We start from the raw sequence: 27,133 nt of genomic DNA on the forward strand, positions 1-27,133 counted from the left end.
ATGCACGGGAGTCTGTTTGTGCTGCTTGTGTTGTCAGGTTGGTGTGGTCGTTTATAATCTGTATTGATGATGATGTGCTCATGTATTGATGGTTTAACATCTTAATGTGAACAGGGCTCTTCTGGAGCAGTTCGGCTCTTTCTCGTCAGTACCACTATATAAATGCGAGCATGTCGTGGCCAGAGGCTCAGAGTTTCTGCAGAGAGAGATTCACCGATCTGGCTACTGTAGACAGCATTGCTGATGTGAACAGGCTGGTAAATATAGTGGATGCTGGATACAATGGATCAGTGTGGATTGGACTGAAGAAGGGGACACAGAAACGCTGGGGTTGGTCTAACGGAGATGCATTCGGTCAGTACAGTAACTGGGCCAGCGGTGAACCACAGAGTGCAAACGACTGTGCTATGATTTCAGTTATTATATGGAGGAGTTATGGATGCTCATATTCCACTCGCTTTTCATGTTACAATGGTGAGTTAAGAGTTTATGTGAATAAATATATTGTTTAAGTGAAAATAAAGTTGAGATCTGATTGAATGTTTTTTTCACTTCTTCATAGAAAGCACTGGACACCTCAGGATAGATTTGTCGAAGAATTGGACTGATGCTCAGAACTACTGCAGAATGTATCACACAGATCTGTCCACCATGCACAACAGAGAGGATTCATCTCGTGTACATAAACTTGCTATATATCCAGAGGTTATGTGGGTTGGTCTGTTCCAGGACTCTTGGGAATGGTCTGACAACTGTAGCCGCTTCTTCAGATACTGGGCAGCAGGTCAACCATCCAAGAGTTCAGGATCTGGTGACTGTGTTGGCATGTCAAGAAATAATTCTGGGAAATGGACTCAACACAGATGTGATCTACGGCAGCCTTTTGTCTGCCATGGAGGTGAGTTTCCCCAGTTCACAGAAGCAGATTATTCAAATAAAAGGTTTGTAGATCACTCTTGAAACAAATATTACAAACAACTGTGATATGTTTACATGTATTTTATATGTTGAGGATGACTTTAGCTCTGTATTTCTCTAGATGAAAAGTTTGCTAGAAAACAGACTGTCAAACTGAAATTGTCCTGTAATGGAAAATGCGCATTGAATGATCATTCAGTACAGACGGCCATTCTGAATGAGGTTTGTATCTGCCTTTAACACTGTGTGTAGTGTCATTGTCAAATTCTGGTGCAGAGTATGTACTGGGCTTTAGGAAAACAATAATGTGTTAAAATACATTACATTACAGCTAGCCAGCACTGCTCATATCATCAATATTGTTGCAGCTTGAGCTTAATGTTGATATGTAGCCTGACATGATTTTTCATTTTTCATTATTTTTAAAAAATATTTCTTTCTTGCTGGTCTTCCAGATAAGAGAAAAGCTGAAGAGCATGGGGCTGGGAAATGACAGCAAAATAAGCTGGAGAAGGTTTGAAGGTGAAGAGGTGTTTCATGAAGAGATCAACCGTATGCCCAATTCTAATAATACATATAGAAAACCATAATCTTCAATGCAAATCTTTTAAAGTAAACTATAAAACTGACTTAAAGAATGTAAAGTTAAGTGTGAACTATATTGTTTAGAGGAAATGGGAACTGCTCATAATTTAAAAATCATGAATGGTCATATTATGTAAAGTTTAGTTCAGTAATTACTGTACATTAATGAATCTAACTTAATTTTAACTACAAACAGTTGCATTCTTACAATAATAAACTTTTATTTGACTAAATTTACCATTTAATGCTCTCTTTTTTCTAAAATCATTAAAAGTATAAATAGGACCTTTGAGATATGTAATCTAGTGATTATCTGTATTTGATATGTACTGTAATGCCATTCTAATAATACATTTTGAAGGGAATTAGCATATTATTCCCATTTTCATGATTGCTAGATATAATACAATGATGTGTATGCAGTACATTTTATGCTTTTGATTATGCCCAAAATATTTGAGGAAAATCAGATTTGTATTGTAAAATCTGGAGAACTAAAGGATCGGATTGATTTCATTATGGAAGTAACACTTTTCACATTTAGACTAACTAATAATAGTGAATGTACGGCGGAAAATGTTTATTCTGATTCTGCCCAATAAATTACTAGCATGGAGCATGAAATTATTTTAGATTTACTGAGGGTTAGATTATTCAGTGTCAATATCTTCTATATCAAGATGAGACATTTAGGACAAGATGTTCTGCCCAGTGACAACATGCAAACATGTCTTCAATGAAAATGAGTTCTTTGAATATCAAAATGAATCACGTCTTGTGATTAAAAAATGTGCATATAATTTTATTATGTTATGCCTACATGTGGGCAAAAGCATAAAATGCAACAATGTTCTTTTGGTAAACAAATAAACATTTTAGTTTGCTCTCCTGTTTCATCAGGAGAGCAAACATCTGATGAAACTAAAATAGTAAATGTAATAAACAGTAATCTATGTACCTCTTTCAAGTGAACTTTTTAAAACAACTTATCCTGAATGATCCTGACTTAAACTACAAAATAGCTGCATTCTTAAGTCAAATGTATAATTAAATTTTTATGTGCACTCTGCGTACAGTGCGCATTAATCAAATTTCATAATCTGCATAGTACTCATACTGTAAATTAACTATTTTATTAAATAAAACATTAAATAAAGAAGTAAACTGCAGTTGAAATCTTCCAGGGTATGTAGAGAGGGGTTTGAGCTAGTGTGTGCAATATGTAAAGTATGATCATATTATTCTTATAATAGATTTCATTAAAATCAAATTTAAATCAAATCGTGCATTTTTCCCATTTTCAAGTGATGCCTAGACATGACAAAATGTGAAATTTGGTTTTAAAAGTGATGACTAATAGTATGACTTAAATATAATATTTTTTTGCATGCCTTTAACATTTGAGGGATTTCTACATTTAGATGTAAAAGCTTGAAAATAAGTTTAATAGAAAACTCCTTAATTGATTGTTTTATTTAGTAGTATTTCTTTTACGAAGTACTATTGTTGACTACCTGAACAATGCACATTGCTTTTTTCATTTCAAGGGCAAACAAACCACAATGGCTACTTAAACAGTGTTGTGATTGTCTAGACCTTCGCTACAGTACAACTCGTAATAATTTAGAAAAAGTGGTAACACTTTACAATAAGGTTCATTAGTTAAACATTAGTTAATGTATTAACTAACATGAACTAACCATGAGTAATACATTTGTTACTGTATTTACTAATCTTCGCTAACGTTAGTTAATAAAAATACAGATGTTCATTGTTAGTTCATGTTAGTTCACAGTGCATTAACTAATGTTAACAATATTTTAATAATGTATTCGTAAATGTTGAAATTAACATTAACAAAGATTAATAAACGCTGTATAAGTGCAGTTTATTATTAGTTAATATTAACTAATGTAGTTAACTAATGAACCTTATTGTAAAGTGTTACCGAAAAAGTTTTTCATTCGTAGTAATAATCATAATCTCTATAGTAGATGTAGGCAATAATTATAAACATTTATGATGCATCTTCATTAGGTGATGGTCACATGAAGTTTATTTAATTAGTGATATGATTATTTGTTCAGAAGCGTACCTCCTTACACATTCTGAAGTTTAGTGCTTAAGGTTTGTTCAGATTACTCCACTGTGACATAATACATTTGAAATATTGAACTAGTTTTATCATACTTTTTTATTTTTGTGTGTGTTCGAGATATTCTTGACAGTTACATTGACAGTGTAACTTAGTCAACAAAATTGTGAAAACTGAAAGAATATATGCAGTTCATGGTTTCATTTGAAGCTGAAAGAAACTTTGCTTGACCTAGGATTACTCTAGGATTACACATCCAATCCACATGTGCCTTGCCAGTAGTATGCGTTCGGAAAAAAGATGGCAGTTTGCGCCTGTGTATTGATTATAGGGAGTTGAACCGGAAAACGCATCCTGACAGGCAGCCTATTTCACGCATGCAAGACATAATGGACGGCTTGGGTGGAAATTCCTGGTTTACGCTTCTCGACCAGGGGAAAGCGTATCATCAGGGCTTCAAGGCAAAGGAGAGCAGACCCTTAACAGCCTTTGTGACCCCTTGGGGGTTATACGAGTGGATTAGGATACCGTTTGGCCTGATGAACGCACCCTCAGCTTTCCAGCGTTGCATGGAGGAGTGTCTTGGTGAACTAAGGGATACCATCTGCGTTCCTTACCTAGATGACACATTAGTTTTCAGTCGAACCTTTGAAGACCATGTGGATGATGTATGGAAAGTCCTGCAAAGATTGAGACAACATGGGATAAAACTGAAGTGTGAATTGTTTAAACGTGAGGTGCGATACCTTGGGAGGATCGTCTCTGCAGAAGGTAGTAAGATGGACCCGGCCGATACAGCTGCTGTGCGAAATCTGAAAGACAAAAGACCAAACACAGTGGGACAGTTGAGAGTGGTCATGGGTCTGTTGAGCTACTATAGACAGTATATAAGAGGTTTCTCCAAAATTGCGAGTCCGCTGTACGACCTGCTGAAAGAAACGGAGACAGGGAAGGAGGAATGTAAGGAGACAAGAAACCGACAGGCTAAAGGAAAGAAAAGAGGAGTGCCTTCTCACAGACCGATTGTGTGGACAGACAAGCACCAGGAAATATTGGAGGGGCTGATAGATTGTTTGGTTGAGCCACCAGTACTTGCATTTCCGGACTTCTCACAGCCGTTCGTGCTCCATGCTGGCGCATCAAATCAAGGTCTCGGGGCAATTCTATATCAGAAGCAGGGTGGAAAGCTTAGGGTTATTGCTTATGGGTCCCGGGCACCGACGGCTGCAGAAAAGAAGTATCACCTCCACTCAGGGAAACTGGAGTTTCTTGCCCTGAAGTGGGCGGTCAAGGAAAAATGTAGGGATTACTTGTACTATGCCCCTATGTTTACCATGTATAGCGACAATAACCCGCTCACTTACGTCTTAACCAGTGCAAAGCTAAATGCGACAGGATGTAGATGGGTGGCAGAACTGGCGGATTTTCATTTTAATATCAAATACCGACCCGGCAAAGAAAATGTGGACGCAGACAGCCTATCAAGAATGTCTTTGGATATCGAGACACTAATGAAAGAATGCACAGAGGAATTACTATCTGACTGCGTCGAAGCAACCATCCAATCAGTAGAGGTACCGCATCCCAACTTGTCCTGGACTGCAGTGATTTCTCTTGATGACACCGTGGCAACCGAGCATGCAGGTGAGCCATTACCTGTAGAAGAGATCATACAAGCACAGCAAAATGATGATCACATTGGACCTGTCTTACAGTTTAAGCTTTCAGATGAAAAGCCAACAAGACATTTGTTTAAGACCATGAGTGCCAAAAGTAAATGCTTACTGTGTAGTTGGGACAAACTTTTCCTAGGAGACGATGGCATCCTCCGTAGGAGGACGAACACCCAGACACAGCTAGTTCTACCTACGAAGTACAAGCAGTGTGTTTTGAGAGAACTACACGATAACATGGGTCATCAAGGTCTTGATCGAACCATGTCTTTAATCAGAGAAAAGTTCTATTAGCCACAAATGCACAGTGATGTTGATCACTACATCACCAAGAGTTGTGTTTGCCTGAAACAGAAGAAACCGGGTAAGGAGACCAGAGCACCACTCCAGAACATTGTTACTACTCACCCGTTCGAGCTAGTTTCCATCGACTTCTTACACCTGGATAAATGTAAAGGAGGGTATCAGTATATCTTAATCATTGTTGACCACTTCACACGATTCGCACAAGCCTACGCAACTACCTCAAAATCGGCTAAAACTGTTGTTGACAAGTTGTTTAATGACTACGCTCTGAAGTTTGGGTTCCCTCAAAGAATCCATCATGACCAAGGAGGGGAGTTCGAAAACCAGCTGGTTGCTCAGTTGAAGAAGAGTTGTGGAGTTGTTGGATCAAGAACCACGCCGTACCACCCTCAAGGAAATGGGCAGGTTGAACGTTTCAACCGAACGTTACTTCAGATGTTGAAGACGTTGACTGAAAATCAGAAAACAAATTGGAAGGAATCCCTAAATAAACTAATTTTTGCATATAACAACACAAAATGTGAAGTTACAGGATTTTCACCATTCTACTTACTGTTTGGAAGATCCCCAACACTACCTGTTGATCTACTGTTCGGTTTTACATCTGGAACAGAAACTATTGATTATAAGGAGTATGTGAAGAGATAGAGACAAGAGATGCAGGAAGCATTGGAAATCACCAGACAGACTGCAAAGAAGATGGCAGAAAGGAACAAGAGGAACTATGATGGAAAAGTGCGAGGTTCTCTGTTATGTCCTGGGGATCGCGTCTTAGTGAAGAACTTGACACCTAGAGGTGGAACTGGGAAGCTTCGAAACCACTGGGAAGATGTTGTACATACAGTAGTCCATCAAGTGGGAGGAGAGGGCCCGATTTATGAAGTGAGACCAGAACAGGGTAAAGGAAGATCACGTATTCTCCACCGTAACCTCTTGATGCCTTGTGAGTATCTTCCATTGGAGATTGATCTTGATAAAGAAGGAAAAACAAAGGGGCCAGTGAAAAGATCAAAACCAGTAAAAAGATGTGAACCAGGTCCAGAAGAAGAGGAGGAAGAGGATGAAGATTATCCTTACTATGGTTACTTACCTGTCATCCAGCCTCAGAACCCTGGGCAAGAAAGCGTCGAGCTCGGAGATGAAAATGTATCTGAAGTCCAGTTTCAACAACCTGAGGAAGGAAACAGAGGGTTAGTAAATTAAGTGTAATATTTGTAAGGTTTTATCCTTCATTTATAAATTTTAGCTTTAGGGAACCAAATCATAGAAATTCGGTTTTGATCTGATTAATTGATATTAATCAAAATTGTATAATTTATACCTTATTAACGACTCGTCCAGCGAGTATTAATACGGTATAATTCAGCAATGCTTCTTATTGTTGATAAGAATACAGAATTGATTGGGAAATTTGCCTGAGCAACAGGTAACACGATCTATGGCAAATAATTTAAGATTTGAAAATCAAGGCACCAGACTATTCATTAAAAATGAATCGAGCGTTTATTTACTATTCTAGGGTACAACACAAATAACCAAAACACATACACACACATACACATATTATGGCAAGATCAAAGCAGTTTGAAGGAAGGTAACTATTCTCTTTTCTAGAGAATTAAGGACGACCTTATTGGGACGTCACAAACGGAAGACTCAGTTATTGTTATCTTTTAACGATTCATTCAATTCAACCAGCTTCAGTGAATAAGAGATTTGTCTGTTTTACTTGATGTGAGTTGAAGTTGAAGGCTGTACTTAGGGGTTGCTGGAGGGAAACCCAGGACTTTTCCTGCTGACGTGTTGTCGCGTGACATCACTCGGGATTCCTCCTTTGGATTGGATGACTCTCTGGCAGCGCGCGAATAGTGAGTTTGAAGTTCTTACGCAGCAGCTTTGCAAGTTTTTCTTTGGTCAGACGTGGCCAGGGTGTCGAAGTCTTTTGATGATCAGCCAGATGTTTCACAGCACGATCGAGGGGCAACGCCCAGACTTTCAGCCATGTTTCTTGCAGTTGCACCAGTTGTTTCACCCCGTTCTTTGTTCTGAGCACTGTTCAAAGTTGGGGTGTCTGTTTTATCGGACAGAATTAAGTCCATCCTAGTCACTGTCTGACCCAATCACATTGTCTCTGTAGGGCGGAGCCCCGCCCCACATGGCTAATATTTAGTGCATACATTATCTGCTCATAAATATGTCACCTGAGCCACAATATACTAGCAGATTTCTACAAAGTGTTATAATCATACCTTGTGAGGCTAAAAGTCAACATTCATCTATTTCAATGTACTGGAATCAGCATAACGTGAAATTTAATACCAAACATGAGATAGTTATATATTGAATACCTATAATTTTACCTACTAAATGGTTTAAGTCACAGATTAAAATATCCTAAGTTCTGATAACTACAGTCAGATTTATGAAACAAAATACCACATTCATATACAAATATCGTCTCTTGAGTATATTGCTTTTTAATAGCAGCAGTCTTTTCCGGATTGTCCTTTTGAAAGAAACTCTGTGTGACTAGAGTTTCTTTGTTGTCCGAGCACAAGAGGCGGCATCGTCTTGGAATGCAACTTGGAAAAGGGGGTTTGCTCTGAGGTCACCAGGATGTCTGTGCTGTAGGTTTGTTCAAGTCTGGTTAACATATATCTGTCTTTCCTTGTTGATACCATCATTGAATTATGGTCAAAAGCAGTCAGGGGACTTAGGGAGGGTCTGAGCTGGAACATGTCCAGATCCCACGTGCTTTGTACTGTCTGTTTATTCGACTTTATTTATGGTAAACTGGTCAAGACCAACATTGAAAATCCTGTGCTTCAAAGAATGGCCAGATGTTCTCCTCCCAGCTTCATGAGATGATAAGGAGAACAGACAGGAAGCTTAGTCAGATACCTTGGCGTTGGGTTGGTCATTTGTAACTTTTACGAGCTGATGAAGGAAGGACTCAGGAATGTTCTTGAGTTAAGATTATGCGTGTGCGTTCTTTTCGACCAGGTTCTACAGAAGACTTACCATTTATCCAGTCTGGTGAACCTGAAAAGGAAAGAGAAGAAATTAGCCAAGAGGCAGAAAAGGATCATGGAAAAGAAGTCCAAATGGAAGAGGAGGAGATACCTCAAAAGGAAGTTGATGTGAAGGATGGAGGAGGAACAACCTGGAGGGAGATTTGATGACATGGAAGATGAACATGTAACACCATGTGAGAATAACAGGGAGGCAGGACAGGAAAACAGATGGCCTCAGAGGGAAAGGAGACCTCCAAAGACATTTACTTATGATTGTTTGGGCACTCCGGCATGTTATAATGTTGGCCGTGCAAACACAATGGTGTTCCAATCCATGCCATATGGGATGCAGAACTTAACTCCATGGATTTACCTAGCACAACAGTATGAGCCAGTGTACTCGTATGTATATTGAAGAAACTGAGGTAATGGAGAAAAAGAATGACATTAAAGAAGAAGAAAGACTGTGTAGTTCCCAACATATGCCTCTATTCATAACATGCAGTGCACACAAGCAGTGAGACATTGCATACAAACAGTAGGGCATTGATATCACAAGATATTGTCAAGAGAAATAACATTTCTTAGTTGGGTTAAGAAAAGGGAGAGTAATGTCGGGACGACATTTATCTTGACGGGGAGAGTGTAGTAGTTACAAATAATAGAAAAAATAGAAAAGAAAAAGAAAATTGATTTCTTTCTAAATATGTCGTTGTTGTCACGAAAAAAAAGAAAAGAAATTAAATGTCATTAATGTGTGATCTATATTGTGTATTAACTAAGTATGATCTTTGTGGACAACGATTAATACTCCCTGCCGAGAATGGTATGGACGATCGATTACTTCTGTCTTTGGACTCGTTCACCTGCTGGGGAAGGGGGGCGCGCTGCTCAAACAATACACAGACTCAGAAGGTGAAGCAGTAGCTCCGTGCCTTTATTGTCTTAATATCTTCCCTCACCGGGTATGAAAATGTATAATGTCATAGAAATTCATTTTATATATGTTAGTGGTGTGAAAATGGCAAATGTCATACACTAAAGTGTGTAAATAGTCCTAAATAGATGTTTAAAAGTTCGGTTCAACCACACGTGTACCACGCGCTCCACATGTGAATGCTAAGCTAATGGCGGATACCGTGATCACAGAAATGTGAAAATGGAGTGAATTTACTGATATATAATGTGTTTTGACGGTTAATATAACACATAAGAGGTATACGTTTCAAGTGAAAAGTGTTGAAAATAGAAATCAGTTGTTTCAGGAGAAAGTGTAATGAGCAAGTAGTGTATAAAAAGATATAATTATTTTTGCTAACATGTGCAATAATTCCAGGGCTCATTTAAGTACTTTAAGAGAGTTGAAGACATGGAACTTGGTACATCAGTTAAGATGTTAAGCAGTATTCATAATGTACTTTGCATTCCAACTGTTTACTAAAATGATATGTTTAATTGGTGGAAAACAGTACCTGATGAGAATCTGTATTTGAGTAATTTCTGATTTTTCTGCATATTGTGACTTTTGCTAAGGAGATGTTCCTGTGTTCTATGTTTATTAATATATGAAAATGTAGAAATAATTGCATTAATGAAAAAAAAAAAAACAATACACAGACTCAGAAGGTGAAGCAGCAGCTCCGTGCCCTGTGTCTTTATTGTCTTAAAGGGGTCATATAATAGTACATGCACTTTTACAAGTTGATTGTACTGAAATGTGTGTTAGCAGTGCCTGTACACAACCATCATAAAATGATAAAAATCCATCCAGTGTTTTTTTTTTTAATCTCCTTATTTGTTTTACCCTGTCTCAAATCAAGCCGTTCGACCGTGTGACGCCACACGGTCGGATGCCCCTCCCACGATGGTTGATTGACAGCAGTGTTTCAACACAGACCCGCCCTTGCTCGTGAGCGAACTGTCAATCATAGTCCGCGCGTCATTGTTGATATACGCTGGAGCTGTCTATGAGCAGAATGGCGTCTAAGCGATTGTGGTGTTCTGTTCTCGGGTGCAATAATGAACACAGCAGTCATTTTGATGTTCCTAAGTCCGAACCGCTGAAGACACAGTGGCTGAGTTTCGCTTTTGAAGGGAATATTCCCCACGAGCAACGTCAATGTTTTCATGTTTGCGCGAATCATTTTTCACCAGACTGCTTTATAAATGAAGGTCAGTATAAAGCTGGTTTTGCTAAGAAGCTGCTCCTGAAAAAAGAATCGGAACCAACTATTCGTGTTCCTGCTGAACCTCCAGAAGAAGTGAGTGTAACGTTTAATTAACCTTTATATTAATCTTTATATTAATCTTTGCAAATCGCTAGCACGCTTCACGATGTATGTGGCTAATGTTTACATTCAGGGTACATGCATGTTTTCTATTTACGACGTTCTCAATATAATTAATAATCCCACGTTTTTAATGAACAAAACGTTACGGTTGCACAGTATCCTCAGAGACTCCCGCTGCCATTCTTCAAAATATACCCTCAACTGTTGTCAAGGCAACACTCCAAGTGTGTTGTGTCAAAAACGCCCCACAGAACAGAGGGGCGGGGCGAGCAAAGCTCATTAGCATTTAAAAACACACGCACTAAAACGGTGTGCTGAAAACAGAACTGTTTGTGAGCAGGTAAAATGAGTGTTTTCTTACAATACTAATGAGAATTTTTAATTAAAGTATATTACAAACTTTCAATTTAGACCCTAAAGAATCATATTAGCTTGTACAAAAATGGCATTATATGACCCCTTTAATATCTTCCCTCACCAGGCCGTGAGGGCGCTACATACGCACTTTGGAGTGCATGGACTTCGAAGGCCACGCCTCTGAAGTGCATGAAGGACCCTTGGAAGTGCTTGAGACGCTCCGCCTTTGCAGGATTTCCTAATTGCGCCACCAGGTGTTCCGGATTGCCGCTCCTGTCACATAGCAACGGTGCGAGAGGAGAGCTGCCCTCCTGACAGGACAGGTGGAGCCAGAATTGATCATGTTTTTGTTTTACGTCATAATGGAGGAGACTGCCAGGTAAATTACACTGGTTTGCTGCGGCCTTAATTGCCGGATTACAACTTTAAATGCAGGTACTGCTTGGAGATTACTTGAATAATGGAAATACAAAATACACACATACACATAGCAGTTCAAATGCTGACTGATATCTTACAAAGGTGTGATTTTTATATAGTTCATTGTCTTGACCATGCATATGTAGACAGGTTTGCAACCCAGATTTTTTTAGGCAGTTAAGCATAAAAATAAAACGGTGAAACATAAATAAATAGGGCATTGAACAACTCAATGTTCAGCAGCAGCTGTGACAGCTGACCAGTGCCCTGCATGGCCAGTCCGAGTCCTTCAGATGCAGCCTCTGATATAGTTAGCATCAATTTGTTAATATTCTGACAAAATGTTGTTGCTTTCATTTTCAAAATAATCAGTGGTGGACTGCAAGGAAGTACATTTAAGTATTCTCGTACAAATTGTTGTAGATTAAACCCAACAGTATATGAAGTAGGCAACTTTAAATTTAACAACCTAGAACAAATTCAGAAGTAAAATGCAGCACACATTAGTGCAGCAGTAATATTAATGCAAAACCATCCTGACTAATTCTTTTTCAGAACAATACTGTAGGCCTATACCTTTACTCTCAATACCTTAAGTATATTAGAGTATGCAAGATAACACTTTTAATTAGAGGATAGTTCACCCAAAAATGAAAATTCTGTAATCATTTACTGCATCCTCAAGTTTTTCCAGGTTTGGAATTTTCATTTTTGGTTGAACTATCCCTTTAACTACAGTTTTCTTTTAAATATGACTAGTAGTTTTTCCCCAGTGTGGTATTAGTAGTTACTACAAGTAGTTTACTAAAGTATCTCAATATTTCTTCTACCAATTACTTTGTCATAGCTCTAAACAATTTCTCTTTTCCTTCTTTCCCTAAATCAGACCAGACCCCCTGTACTGCAGGATAAAGCTGAATGTGCCAGCGCTGGACAGGTTTTTAATGGTTTTGGGCTGGATCTTCGGAGAAGTGCCACAATCCAGACTCTGGTATTTCTCTTCTGTCTGGCCAGTGGTGCATCATACAGAGTGCTCTCCAGAGTGTTTGGCATGCCTCGTTCAACTGTCCACTGCATTGTCCTCTGAGTCGCTGATGAGGTGCTGGGCTGCGCTCAATATCAATGTTTTTCTGATGTTAAACCTAGGCTATGTTGTAATTAGTTGTGAAAAGTACTTTCAGTAATGTATACAACTGGTTTTAATGTGTAAAACATTTGACAGGGCAAAAAAAATAAGTGCATAGAAGAATGTTTTGTAAGCTGCATTAAAAATGAACAAATGTACATAATTACTTCCCTTTTATTTACACATGTGAATACGCATAACGAAAAATACAAGATGTACAGAAAGTACTCGGGTCTCATTTACAAATAAATTACATTATTCATTTTTGTAATGTATACAACTTACCATTTCGTTTTTAACTTGCGTCACAACAATAAACTACAGAAATTGGTTGTTTCATTGACAACGTGACAAAAGAACATACTGAAAAATTATAATGTACCCATTTTTTTCCACCATTTTCTCTTCTTGAGAGAAGGGTTAATAAATAATTTATTGTCTCTCTGTTCTCCCCCTGCTCTCCTGTGCTCTTCTCTCCTCTGTTTCTCTGGAGTTGGATGTCCTCTCCGAGTAGCTCCACCAGCTTCCACTCACTCCCTCATCTGTCCCAGGACACTTGCAATTCTAAAACAGAGCAAATAAACCATGCTTGTTAACAACGACAGCACAATGAATTTCAGATTGTCTCTAAAAAAAAAAAAAAAAATGTCTAACTTCCTTAGTATTTAAGTCCTTCCCAAACAGGCTAATTTTTTCCAGAATAATTCTAAAACAAGAGAAAATGGAAACACTTATGGGAAATATTTAGACAATGGTGCAATCTTTGAAAATATGTACAACATATTTAAACATATGTAAAAATTGGTGCAGCATTAGAAAATATGACAGCAGGGCATGCATACAAAATATTGAAGTGCTCAAGTTTGGTTAAAACATTTGTGGACATATCTTACATGACAGCACTACAAAACACAACAAAAGTAAAGACTATTGCCTTATATAGTGGTTGTCTTATTGTTTGTGGGCTTTGTGTTAAAAAAAAAAATCCCTGGCTTTTAACACTTGTTTCGCTAGGTATTTGAGTAAATGATAACACAAAACTTACATTTCAATGTGAATTTCCCCACAGAACTCTCATCAGTGCATTATGAATTTTGGGATATGGTAGGGTGCGAAGTGTCCATCAGATGGACACTTCATTTTCCTGGGAAAAGGAGGGCGCATTTGACGTCGCTTTAGAATTATGGCAGCCTTCTTTGCGCCTCAGTGACGCAATCGGCCTTGGAATGCGGTCTTTGGAGGGCGCGTTCTGAATTGGGACAGCTTACGTCGTGACGCTGTGACACAATGGCACTTGAAATACACCCCTTGGAGTCCACGCACTTCAGTTTGGACAGCCCACTGTGACACATTCACACTTAAAATGCACACTCCGAAGTGCGTACACTTAGCTTTGGGACACAGCTGTGGTCACAAAAAAGGCAAGAGTCAAACAATGGCAAACAGGCACGGCAAAGAATATTCCTAGGGCTAGCGTAGGTCTATGATCAGCAAACAATATCCAGACGGCTTGACGAGGTGTAATCCAAATATCACAAGCAATAGTCCAGGCGAGGTGCAAACACAGTCTGAAACAGCAGGCAAAGGGTTAATCCAAGATACACAGGCAGAAGATCAGGAACCAGACAACAAGGCAACACGAAATGACTAGACTTAAACTAGAACTAGAAACTAGGACAGGAAACTTGGAATGGCTCTGTAATATAGCTATTGCTAGAAGAGTGATATACACTCAACAATACTCAGCCACTTGAGCAGGATCTGAGTGGGTGTTATATAGTGTGTGTAATAGTTTTTAGGTGAGGGTGTGATTGGTACAGCTGTGTGTAATCAATGCAATGTATGATGGGAAATGCAGTCCAGGGTGATGTGTAACAGTCTGCGTGGTGTGAAAGTCAATATAATGGAAGGGCGACCTCTGGTGGCAATCGGACATGATTTATTAATCACAAACCTGTTTTATTGAATGATTTAGTTAAACTGTTTTAAATGTGCATTAAAATCATTAAGATCCTGTATTTTTTTTTATTTTTTATTCATTATTTTTTCATTATAGTCAAAGGTTTTCTGGAGAGAATGTCCTGGAGACTTTTACAGTTTTTCTCAATTGCTTAAACACATTTCCTGAAATTATGCCTCTTTTTTTTTTTTGCAAAACTCTAAACATGAATCCATAACTTCTAACTCAGTCCCCCCAAACTGCCTATATTCAGGTCAAAATGAAGCTCTCCACTCAAAACAACTCAATCTTGTGCTAAAGCAAGTCTAACTGAGTTTGTTTTCATTGGGTTTTCTGTTCTACCTGCCCTGACCTAGTTTTCCTTAGTTCCCTGATTATCATTTGTATCACCTGTTCCTTGTTAATTTATGCCATTAGTTCCTTTCGTTTGGTTAGTATTTATAGCCCTTCCTTTCCTGTTTCTTTGTCCTGTCTTACGTTATTTGAAGAGGTAGTGTTTTTGCATTCGGTGTAGATTTATTAAAAGACTTTGTTCATTTGCATACCTGACTCCTTCATGCTCTATTGAGCTTCAAGCCTCAACAACCCGTGACACTAACTAGTTTGTCCCTGATATTTCCTGCTCTTTTGTAAGAAGTAAGAGGAGGATCTTTGACTGTCATCACATCATCAAATATGCCAGTATTCTACAAGAGCAACAAATGATATCAAATCTAAATGTACACCTAAATGTAACTTTTTTTGGTTTACAATTCACAAAATTTATATAATAAGCAAGTACATCATAAATTCTTCTTTCAAACCATTTGTATTTGTAACCATCTGTATTATCTTGAATCATTACGGTATGCCTATAAAAAGTGTTTAAATTCAGACTATAAGAAAAAGTGGCTTTTATGTACAGAACAGAAGGTACAAACTAGAAGCTCTGAAAATGGTCTAAATTAAAAAAAAAAAAAAAAAAAAAGGTCAGGTCTTACATGTTGTACCACTTATTCAACAAAACCTTTTAATATAAATAAGGTGGTGGAAAAATTCTGGGATATTCAGCAATATGATCCATCCCTAAAGGATACATTCAAAGATCTTGCTCTTATTGCTTACAATAGAGCCAGAAATATCAGGGACAAACTAGGTAAAGCATGTTCCCCAAAGGATTCTGGAACCTCGACCCTTTCAGGAATAATATATCCCAGCAAAAATATGAAAAATGCCAAATGCTTTAAACATTAGATTTATAAAGATAATATAAACAGTACATGCTTTATCACATGCAATACTAAAAATGTCAGATATTTAAGCATTTATGTCAGAGAAACTTCTTGTCAAGTAAGAGATCATATCACTGAACACAGGAGTTTAAATAAAAAGGTGAACCCTTCAAAGAATGGTCATCCTGTCCTTTTTTTTTTTCTTCTTTTTTTTTTAGTATTGAGCACATAATTAATTTAAGCAGATGTGATATTGCTTTAATTTTAAAAGAAGAGAGGCATTTTGGATCTTCTGTTTGAAGAGTTTGTTTCCTACTGGGATGAATAAAGAATTGGCTTTAAAAAAAAAAAAAAAAGGACTTTGTTGTTATAAAGAAATCCTTTTCATAAAAAAAGTTCACCTCTCCATATTTCTCTAATGATGCTTGCTGGTTACTGGACATTTTGTGTTTTCTTTGCATTATACAATGGGGCAAAAAAGTATTTAGTCAGCCACCAATTGTGCAAGTTCTCCCACTTAAAAAGATGAGAGAGGCCTGTAATTTTCATCATAGGTATACCTCAACTATGAGAGACAAAATGAGAATAAAAAAAAATCCAGAAAATCACATTGTAGGATTTTTAAATAATTTATTTGCAAATTATGGTGGAAAATGAGTATTTGGTCAATAACAAAATTTCATCTCAATACTTTGTTATATACCCTTTGTTGGCAATGACAGAGGTCAAACGTTTTCTGTAAGTCTTCACAAAGTTTTCACACACTGCTGCTGGTATTTTGGCCCATTCCTCTATGCAGATCTCCTCTAGAGCAGTAATGTTTTGGGGCTGTCGCTGGGCAACACGGACTTTCAACTCCCTCCAAAGATTTTCGATGGGGTTGAGATCTGGAGACTGGCTAGGCCACTCCAGGACCTTGAAATGCTTCTTACGAAGCCACTCCTTCATTGCCCGGGCGGTGTGTTTGGGATCATTGTCATGCTGAAAGACCCAGCCACGTTTCATCTTCAATGCCCTTGCTGATGGAAGGAGGTTTTCACTCAAAATCTCACGATACATGGCCCCATTCATTCTTTCGTTTACACGGATCAGTCGTCCTGGTCCCTTTGCAGAAAAACAGCCCCAAAGCATGATGTTTCCACCCCCATGCTTCACAGTAGGTATGGTGTTCTTTGGATGCAACTCAGCATTCTTTCTCCTCCAAACACGACAAGTTGAGTTTTTACCAAAAAGTTCTATTTTGGTTTCATCTGACCATATGACATCCTCCCAATCCTCTTCTGGATCATCCAAATGCTCTCTAGCAAACTTCAGACGGGCCCGGACATGTACTGGCTTAAGCAGGGGGACACGTCTGGCACTGCAGGATTTGAGTCCCTGGCCGCGCAGTGTGTTACTGATGGTAGCCTTTGTTACTTTGGTCCCAGCTCTCTGCAGGTCATTCACTAGGTCCCACGTGTGGTTCTGGGATTTTTGCTCACAGTTCTTGTGATCATTTTGACCCCATGGGGTGAGATCTTGCGTGGAGCCCCAGATCGAGGGAGATTATCAGTGGTCTTGTATGTCTTCCATTTTCTAATAATTGCTCCCACAGTTGATTTCTTCACACCAAGCTGCTTACCTATTGCAGATTCAGTCTTCCCAGCCTGGTGCAGGTCTACAATTGTGTTTCTGGTGTCCTTTGACAGCTCTTTGGTCTTGGCCATGGTGGAGTTTGGAGTTGGACTGTTTGAGGTTGTGGACAGGTGTCTTTTATACTGATAACGAGTTCAAACAGATGCCATTAATACAGATAACGAGTGGAAGACAGAGGAGCCTCTTAAAGAAGAAGTTACAGGTCTGTGAGAGCCAGAAATCTTGCTTGTTTGTAGGTGAACAGATACTTATTTTACCGAGGAATTTACCAATTAATTCTTTAAAAATCCTACAATGTGATTTTCTGGATTTTTTTTCTCATTTTGTCTCTCATAGTTGAGGTATACCTATGATGAAAATTACAGGCCTCTCTCATCTTTTTAAGTGGGAGAACTTGCACAGTTGGTGGCTGACTAAATACTTTTTTGCCCCACTGTAAATCTTATTAACTAATTTAGAGTCGCAATAAAAATAAATGTATTGCATATGGATTTGGATAATGCATGTTGATTCATTAAATGTCTTTGTTGTGTATCTCTTAGAAGAGACCTGCTGTCTGCTGTATGTCAGTGGAGTTAGACTGTCCATAAAGAAAGAGTAATCAGCTACAGAAGACAAGAACTGGACGGACGCTGCAACATCCCAGCTGTTGTGTAAGTGACATCAGTCTGTCCGTCTGCACATTTCATGTTTATTGCAAGTCTCTCTTTCTCTCTCTCTTTCTCTCTCTCTCTGTGGGAGTGCATGGTGAGGGTGAGTGTGTTTGTAGCTGTGTGCTAAAAACTTTTCTATCTTCTATCTTTTTTATGTGTGTTTGTCTTTTATGTGTTGGTTTGTTTGGTGATTTTTAACATTTAGGGGTGTTTGTGTCTGCAACCAGCATTGTGCTGGGAGGCATGACGAACCAAAACACAATGAGTTTTAATGATTTAACCCGCCGTTATGGAGTGAAGGTGGAGTCTAAAATCAATGTGGAACAGTGTTGTTTAGCGGTGGGAGAGATTGTGGGACATGGGCAATTGTTCTTTTTTTCGGTTGAAAAGGCAAATGACGCTGTACAAAGTGGCGTGGTGTTGAATGGTTCACTTGTGCCTGTTTTGCCTTTGAGTAGCCCGTCTAGAAAGGTTGTACTGTCCAACGTACCTCCGTTTATTAAGGACGACGTATTGGTGCAAGAGTTATCTCGTTATGGGAAACTGGTTTCCTCTATCAAGAAAATCCCTCTCGGGTATAAGTCGCCGTTGGTGAAACATCTAGTCTCATTTAGAAGACAAGTTTTCATGGTGTTGAAAAATGGAATAGATGAGATCGATCTGGTTTTCAAGTTCAAAATTGATGGGTTCGACTATACAGTGTTTGCAACATCTGATACAACAATTAAATGTTTTAGTTGTAGTAAAATCGGACATCTTGTTCGTGATTGTCCTAATAAAAAGGACAGTGTGGGAACGAACATAAACTCGGAACGAGTAGGTTCTGCTCTTTCTCCGGCTGAGATCGCGGGTGACGCGGAGACTGCCGGTACGTCTGCAGTAGAAGCCGATGAACATGAGCCGATTGAAGTTTTACCTGCTGAGATTGAATCTGATACAACAGAGATTAATAAATCTAGTAAAAACGATACTCTCCTCCTGATGTTTGATGAGCAGGTTGAACATTCTGAAAAGTTGTGTGTGGCAGACGCTGATGAAATAGATGTCGAAGACATTGTTGTTGATTTTGAGAAGGAAGCAGAATCTGTCTTTAAAATCCCAATAAAGAAAGAAAGAAAAAAAACTGTGGAAAGGCTATTAAACAAGTCAAGAAAGATGATGGTGGTAGTGAGAATGTGGGATCAGACAGTGATAGAGATTGCTCCGATTCAAATATATCTCAGTGTTCAAATTTGTCTAGTTCTCAAAACGAAAACTTGATTTGTTTGTATAGAGCTGAAGACATTAGCAGATTTCTGCAAGAAACAAAGGGAATGAAAGGAGTGCAAATTGAAGATTTTTTCCCTGATTGTAAACAATTCGTAAATGATGTGACATATCTAATGAAAGAGGGTGCTTGTCAAGATGTAGAGGTTTACCGTCTTAGAAAAATTGTGAACAAACTTAAAAAAATTACTAAGGATGATGATGATGTCAACTTCTAAAATTATGCCAAAAATAGTTTCTTTGGCAGCTTTTCTAATCTTCTTCTTTTTTTTCTTTTTTTGTTTTTGTCTCTAAAATAAATATGACAAATTTTAAAATCGGAACTTTAAATTTAAATGGTGCCAGAGATGGTCATAAAAGAATGATGTTATTTGAGTTTATTAGACAAAAGCAAATTGATATTGCATTTCTACAAGAAACACATAGTGATTCTAAAAATGAGATTGATTGGAGAAGAGAATGGGATGGACAGATTATCCTAAGCCATAAATCCTCTATTAGTGGAGGTGTTGCTGTTTTGTTTTCAAATAATTTTTTACCTTTATCCTGTGAAGTTGATGAAATAATTTTTGGTCGGTTTTTAAAGATTAAAGTTAAATTTGAGAAAACTACAATAGTACTTATGAATTTATATGCAACTTGTAATGTCAATTCCTAATTCATCTGATATGCGATTCCCTGATCAATCCTCTAGCAGACACGTGAAGAAGAGGTCAGATAAAATAGAAGTTGATTTTGATGATTTTTTAGTTCAAGGGATACAAAGAGACTGGAGTAGGGAGGTCAAGAAACAGGAGAAGAAGGAACGCCGCAGAAGGGCCCAAGAGAGAGCGAGAGGACCAGAAGATCATCTTCAAAATGAAAGCAATATTGAAACTGATGAGAAAACAGGAAACGACGAATAAGAGAATAATGAAACTGATAAGAGAGATGATTAAATTATGTCATTTTTCAGCTGAATTGCAAAAGTTAACAAATGAATTAGAGACAGTAAAACTTTAAACTTCTGTTATAAAAATATGAGTGTTGAAAGCTGTGTATAAATATATCCTATGTTGAAACCATAGATGATGATAACTGTGTATGTTTAACGGTTATATAGTTGCTGTGCTTATTTTGTAACTTAACGGTTAAAAGCAAGAAGATGCATCTTGCAAAGATATGCGAGATGGAATTTCTAGCTAACCATGGCATAAAATGCTCATAATGCCTGCTAGAGGTGTTAAATTGTGGTTTAGGTATATAGGCTTATGTATGGCTTATGTTATAGAAAGGTGTCACAATTTTTCCTATAGTTTAAAATAGAACCAGACACCTGCGCTATCTAGAGATGTAGTAATATTTCCTTTTGAACTTTTGACATTACTTTGTGCAGACTCTGACTTAAAAGGTCATGCTTCCTGCCTGGGATGGAGGAGGCAGTTACAAGCAGTAACGGAGAGAACTATATAAATGCTTGTTAGACTTTTGGTCAGGGACGACATTTCGTGGTGAAGACTATTCGCTATTATTTTGTTGTTATTTGCTTATGAGTTATTTGTTTTTTAATAAAACGAAACCAATGCTTTGGTGATTCGTTAACCTTTTTAAACAAGTCTCTGAGTGATTAATTAATAATAATAACTTGTTATCTGAACCTGAATACATTCTAAACGAGCTCCAAGAGGTACGAATTTGACTGAGCCAGGACGGTCACCGGCGGGGAAGCATCCAGAATCATTAACAGCATCCATCCAGATAAGAGGTAAATATGCATTCGCTATTTATGAGGTGCTTATGGATGACGAAGATGTGAATTATGAATTTTTGGATCTTTTAACCGGTATAGAAGCACGACAAACTACAAAAGGTTTAGAAAGAGTTCTTTTCTTTAGAAAGGTAGATGCTGTTTTGAAAGAATTAAATCCAGATGAGTTGTTATTTGTAGGTGGAGACTTTAATTGTAATGCTAATGATAAGTTGGATAGAAATCATATAGAACCACATGCTGCTTCTCAGAAAACACTAATACAACTGATTGAAACCCATGATTTATGTGATATATGGAGAAGTATGAATCAAGATGTCAGACAGTATACATGGGCTCATAGTACTGAACATTCTATCTCTTTGGCACGACTTGATAGAATTTATAGTGTTCAGTATCAACGTAATATTTTTAAAGTTTGTAAAATTATTCCAGTGGGGTTTTCTGATCACAGTTTAGTTTTGTGTAGTGTGTTAATTAAGAGTGTTAAGTGTAAGAGTGCATACTGGATTTTTAATACTTCATTATTAAGTGATAAAAATTGTATAGATAATTTTAGTTTTTTTTGGGAAACTTTTAAACAGCAAAAACATTTTTATGTTTCTTTACAACAATGGTGGATTGTGGTAAAGTTCTTATAAAAGATTTTTGTCAAAAGTACACTCTGAATGTTACTAGAGATATAGCCCAGTCAATGAAGATTTTAGAAATGGAAATTGTTGCCTTACAAGGTGTAATAGCATCTATAAAAAAAAAAAAAAAGTATATTGATGACCTGTTGGGAGTTAGAGCGCAAGGAGCTTTAGTTCGCTCACGTTTTCAAACTGTGGCTCAAATGGATGCTCCTTTGAAATTCTTTGAAATTCTTTGAAATTCTTAATTTGGAAATGAAAAAAGGTCAAAGTAAAATTATTCATTCTTTACGGTCAGCTACAGGACAAGAATTTACTGAGCCTGTTGATATACGTTGCTGTGCTGTAGATTTTTATTCTGACCTTTATAAATCTGAACTTGTGGTATTCCTAACAGGTCTATTTTTGATAATATTGCTTTAATTAGAGATGTTTTGGATGCTTCAAAACTTTTGGGAATGAACTCTGGGTTGATTTCTCTCGATCAAGAGAAAGCTTTCGACAGGGTTGAACATCTGTTTTTATGGAATACTTTGGAGGCTTTTGGATTTAGTCCTTCTTTTATTTCAATGATTAAGGCTATGTACTGTAACATTGAGAGTGTTCTTACGATTAATGGTGGTTTGAGTGCTCCTTTTATAGTTCAGAGGGGAGTTAGGCAGGGATGTGCCATGTCTGTATGCTGTATTCCCTAGCCATTGAACCTTTACTTCAAAAGTTGCGAGATAATTTAAAAGGTCTGGTTTTTCCTGGTTGTTATAATCCATTATATCTTTCCGCCTATGCTGATGATGTTATTGAGAGTGGGAAATATGGAAATGGATTTAACATTGATTTTAATGGATCATAAAAGATTGAATTTTACTGGAATTCCTGCTTTTTATCAAAGCTTATTTAAAGTGTGGGGTCTTTTTAAAAATCGATGGATGGAACCAGCAATTTCTCTTTATTGGTTGCTGGAAAAACCACTCATTTTTGGAGCTCTGTTTGATGTTTCGGGAGAAGATCTTCCTGGCTTAACAAATTTATGGAATAAAAAGATTTTTAAGCTAAAAAATATTATAAATGAATCAGGATATGATTTACACAGACCTGAACAAATTGCTACCCTTTTAGGGGTTCGATCAATATGTTTTGCTAAGAAGTATCTCAATAAATTGAATATGATTTTAACTGATGAAGAGAAGACACTTTTAGAAGAGTTTGGTGCAGGAACTTTAATTCCTGACAGTAAAGATATTTTCCCAGATATTGAAATCTCCCCCACTATAGATGGGTCTTGTTTTATTAGCCCTCTGTTAAATTTAATAGTTAATGAACACATTGATTTTTGTACAGTAGAAGGGAAAATGCTGTATAAATGCATTGTGAAAGTTATTCATCAACGCAATTTAAGTATTAAAACAGATACAGTATGGAGAGAAAAATTAGGGATTAATTATGAAATAAAGCCTGTTTGGAGAGCAATTTACAAACCACCATTAACAAAACAACTTGGTGATTTACAATGGCGGATTTTACATGGAGCTATTGCTGTGAATGCTTTTGTATCTATTTTAAACCCCACTGTAAGTGACAAATGTCCTTTTTGTTTGGAACGAGAGATTATTTTTCATTGTTTCATGGACTGTAATCGACTTAACCCTCTTTTTGATTTGTTAAAGTTTTTTTTTTATTATTTTAACATTTGTTTTACAAAGCAAGATTTTATTCTTGGCTTTTTTTACAGTCCAAAACAAAAGTCAAAATGTCATGTTATTAATTTTATTGTGGGACAAGCAAAATATGCTATCTGTATTACCAGAAGAAATAAGATGTTGTTTTTATTTTTAAAAATATGGTAAAAGCAAGAATTATTATTTTAATTTTAATTTTAATTTTAATGAGTACGACGAATGTCTTTGAAATTCAGTGGTGTTGTAACACTTTATGTTCAGTTGTTAATGGGAAAATTGTTTTTATAGGAGAGCTGATATAAATATGTCCTTTTTTGTAAAGTGATGTAAATGGTTGAAGAACAGTTGTTTTATTAAAGTGAATGTAAAAATAAAAATCTCTCTCTCTCTCTCTCTCTCTCTCTCTCTCTCTATATATATATATATATATATATATATATATATGACCTTGGGCCACAACACCAGTCAGGGTCAGTTTTTCAAAATTGAGATTTATACAAAAAATCTAAATATTGAGAAAATCTGTCTAAATGAACTACTTAGCAATGCATATTACTAATAAAAAATTACATTTTTATATATTTATGGTAGGAAATTTAGAAAATAAATTTATGAAACATGATCTTTACTTAATATCCTAATGATTTTTGGCATGAAAAAAAAAAAGATAATTTTGACCCATAAAGTGTATTTTTGGCTATTGCCCGTGCTACTTAAGACTGGTTTTGTGGTCCAGGGTCACATACTGTGTGTGTATGCAGTATATGATTGGCATGGAGCATGAAATAATTTGTTTTGCTGTAATGAAGATAACTAGGTGGAACATTTTGTTAAACAAATTGTCAAAATATCTTCAAGTTCAGCTGTTTTGGGGCGAGATGTTCTGACCAGTGACAACATGCAAAGCCGTCTTCAATGAAAATGAAGTATTTGAATATCAGAATTGTTCGTACCTTGCCATCACAGAAATCAGCATATGTTTTTATTGTGTTTGTCATGTCTGTGGGCAAAAACATTTAATGCTACAATGTTCTTTACGTAAACAAATAAACATTTTAGGCTTGAACTTTTAGAGAAAATAGCATTATATTATGGTGCAGACTGAACCTTCTCATCTAATTCTTATGCTCATCCTGAAGTTTAAATGTTAAAAGTAATGCCATTTAGTGAGGGGGAAAATCAATTAAATTATGTGGATTTACATTTACATTTATCAGACGCTTTTATCCAAAGCGACTTACATTGCATTCAAGTTACAGTTTTTACATTTGATCAGCTCTTGCTTTCCCTGGGAATTGAACCCATGATCTTGGCGTTGCTAGCGCCATGCTCTACTATTTGAGCTACAGGAAAGCCCTGTAGCTCAAATAGTAGATTTAAACATGGTAAAAGGAATTGATCGGTGTATGCGAGGGACAGGATTTGTTAGACTAATTGGCTGAAGGTCAGGTCCACAATGCAGCTTATTTTGTTCTTCACACTCTCAGAAATAAAGGTACAAAAGCTGTCACTGGGGTGGTACCTTTTCAAAAGGTACATGCTTGTACCTAAAGGGTCCATTTTGGTACTTTAAAGGAACATATTAGTACTTAAAGTGTACATATTTGAACCTAATAGGTACAAAAGTGTACCTTTTGAAAAGGTACCGCCCCAGTGACAGCTTTTGTACCTTTATTTCTGAGAGTGCATGGCCAAGAACTTTTAAGGGTGTGTTTATTGGAAATGGACCAAAGAGAGTGGGGAGTGTTGAATACGCAGTGATTTATAACATCATTAGTTTAACCAATTAGAAACTAGATAGAGGGTTAAGCTCACTCCTTTTCATGTCCACTGCCCTCCTGAGGTGAAAGTAGCAGTTGGACGACTCCAAAGGATTTACAGGACAAAAATCAATTAGAGGTAAGCAATGAAAACATCACATCTAGCCATAATTTGATTTGTGATCATGTTAATAGATGTTAATTGACAGTTAGTCATCTGAATCTTGAATTTGATATAGAAAAACCTTACTCGTTTGGTCATTTCTTTCTAAAATCCAGCAGAGAGGATCTGTGTGAGCAGCCATGGACGGGAGTCTGTTTGTGCTGCTTGTGTTGTCAGGTTGGTGTGGTCGTTTATAATCTGTATTGATGATGATGTGCTCATGTATTGATGGTTTAACATCTTAATGTGAACAGGGCTCTTCTGGAGCAGTTCTGCTCTTTCTCGTCAGTACCACTATATAAATGCGAGCATGTCGTGGCCAGAGGCTCAGAGTTACTGCAGAGAGAGATTCACCGATCTGGCTACTGTAGACAGCATTGCTGATGTGAACAGGCTGGTAAATATAGTGGATGCTGGATACAATGGATCAGTGTGGATTGGACTGAAGAAGGGGACACAGAAACGCTGGGGTTGGTCTAACGGAGATGCATTCGGACAGTACAGTAACTGGCTCAGCGGTGAACCACAGAGTGCAAACGACTGTGCTATGCTTGGAGTAAATACATGGAGGAGTTATGGATGCTCATATTCCACTTGCTTTTCATGTTACAATGGTGAGGTAAGAGTTTATGTGAATAAATATATTGTTTAGGTGAAAATAAAGTTGAGATCTGATTTAATTTTTTTTTTCACTTCTTCATAGAAAGCACTGGACACCTCAGGATAGATTTGTCAATGAATTGGACTGATGCTCAGAGCTACTGCAGAATGCATCACACAGATCTGTCCACCATGCACAACAGAGAGGATTCGTCTCGTGTACATAAACTTGTTATATATCCAGAGATTATATGGTTTGGTCTGTTCCAGGACTCTTGGGAATGGTCTGACAACTGTAGCCGCTTCTTCAGATACTGGGCAGCAGGTCAACCATCCCAGAGTTCAGGATCTGGTGACTGTGTTGGCATGTCAAGAAATAATTCTGGGAAATGGGCTCAACACAGCTGTGATCTACGGCAGCCTTTTGTCTGCCATGGAGGTGAGTTTCCCCAGTTCACAGAAGCAGATTATTCAAATAAAAGGTTTTTAAATCACTCTTGAAACAAATATTACAAACAACTGTGATATGTTTACATGTATTTTATATGTTGAGGATGACTTTAGCTGTGTATTTCTCTAGATGAAAAGTTTGCTAGAAAACAGACTGTCAAACTGAAATTGTCCTGTAATGGAAAATGCGCATTGAATGATCGTTCAGTACAGACGGCCATTCTGAATGAGGTTTGTATCTGCCTTTAACACTGTGTGTAGTGTCATTGTCAAATTCTGGTGCAGAGTATGTACTGGGTTTTAGGAAAACAATAATGTGTTAAAATACATTACATTACAGCTAGCCAGCACTACTCATATCATCAATATTGTTGCAACTTAAGCTTAATGTTGATATGTAGCCTGACATGATTTTTCATTTTTTTTTTTTTAATATATTTCTTTCTTGCTGGTCTTCCAGATAAGTGAAAAGCTGAAGAGCATGGGGCTGGGAAATGACAGCAAAATAAGCTGGAGAAGGGTTGAAGGTGAAGAGGTGTTTCATGAAGAGATCAACCGTATGCCCAATTCTAATAATATATGTAGAGGACCGTAA

At 37.3% G+C, this 27,133-nt stretch overlaps 1 protein-coding gene across 1 annotated transcript; it reads left to right on the plus strand.

Moving 5' to 3' along the window:
• On the plus strand, window positions 1-27,133 carry LOC131528774 (macrophage mannose receptor 1-like). The gene is made up of 8 exons (XM_058758143.1): window positions 1-37; window positions 115-478; window positions 567-902; window positions 13,712-13,727; window positions 25,778-26,006; window positions 26,192-26,527; window positions 26,669-26,769; window positions 26,999-27,133. Exons 1-8 carry the CDS (start codon window positions 1-3, stop codon window positions 27,131-27,133), a joined length of 1,554 nt encoding a protein of 517 aa, XP_058614126.1.

The sequence above is a fragment of the Onychostoma macrolepis genome, chromosome 02 (assembly GCF_012432095.1).
Source record: "Onychostoma macrolepis isolate SWU-2019 chromosome 02, ASM1243209v1, whole genome shotgun sequence".
NCBI lineage: Eukaryota > Metazoa > Chordata > Actinopteri > Cypriniformes > Cyprinidae > Onychostoma > Onychostoma macrolepis.

Bases quoted from the DNA above. Each gene is read 5' to 3' on its own strand.
- LOC131528774 (XM_058758143.1), top strand. From the start codon at position 1: ATGCACGGGAGTCTGTTTGTGCTGCTTGTGTTGTCAG. The intron at 38-114 runs GTTGGTGTGGTC...TAATGTGAACAG, and splicing joins TGTGCTGCTTGTGTTGTCAG to GGCTCTTCTGGAGCAGTTCG. The intron at 26,528-26,668 runs GTGAGTTTCCCC...GTATTTCTCTAG, and splicing joins GCCTTTTGTCTGCCATGGAG to ATGAAAAGTTTGCTAGAAAA.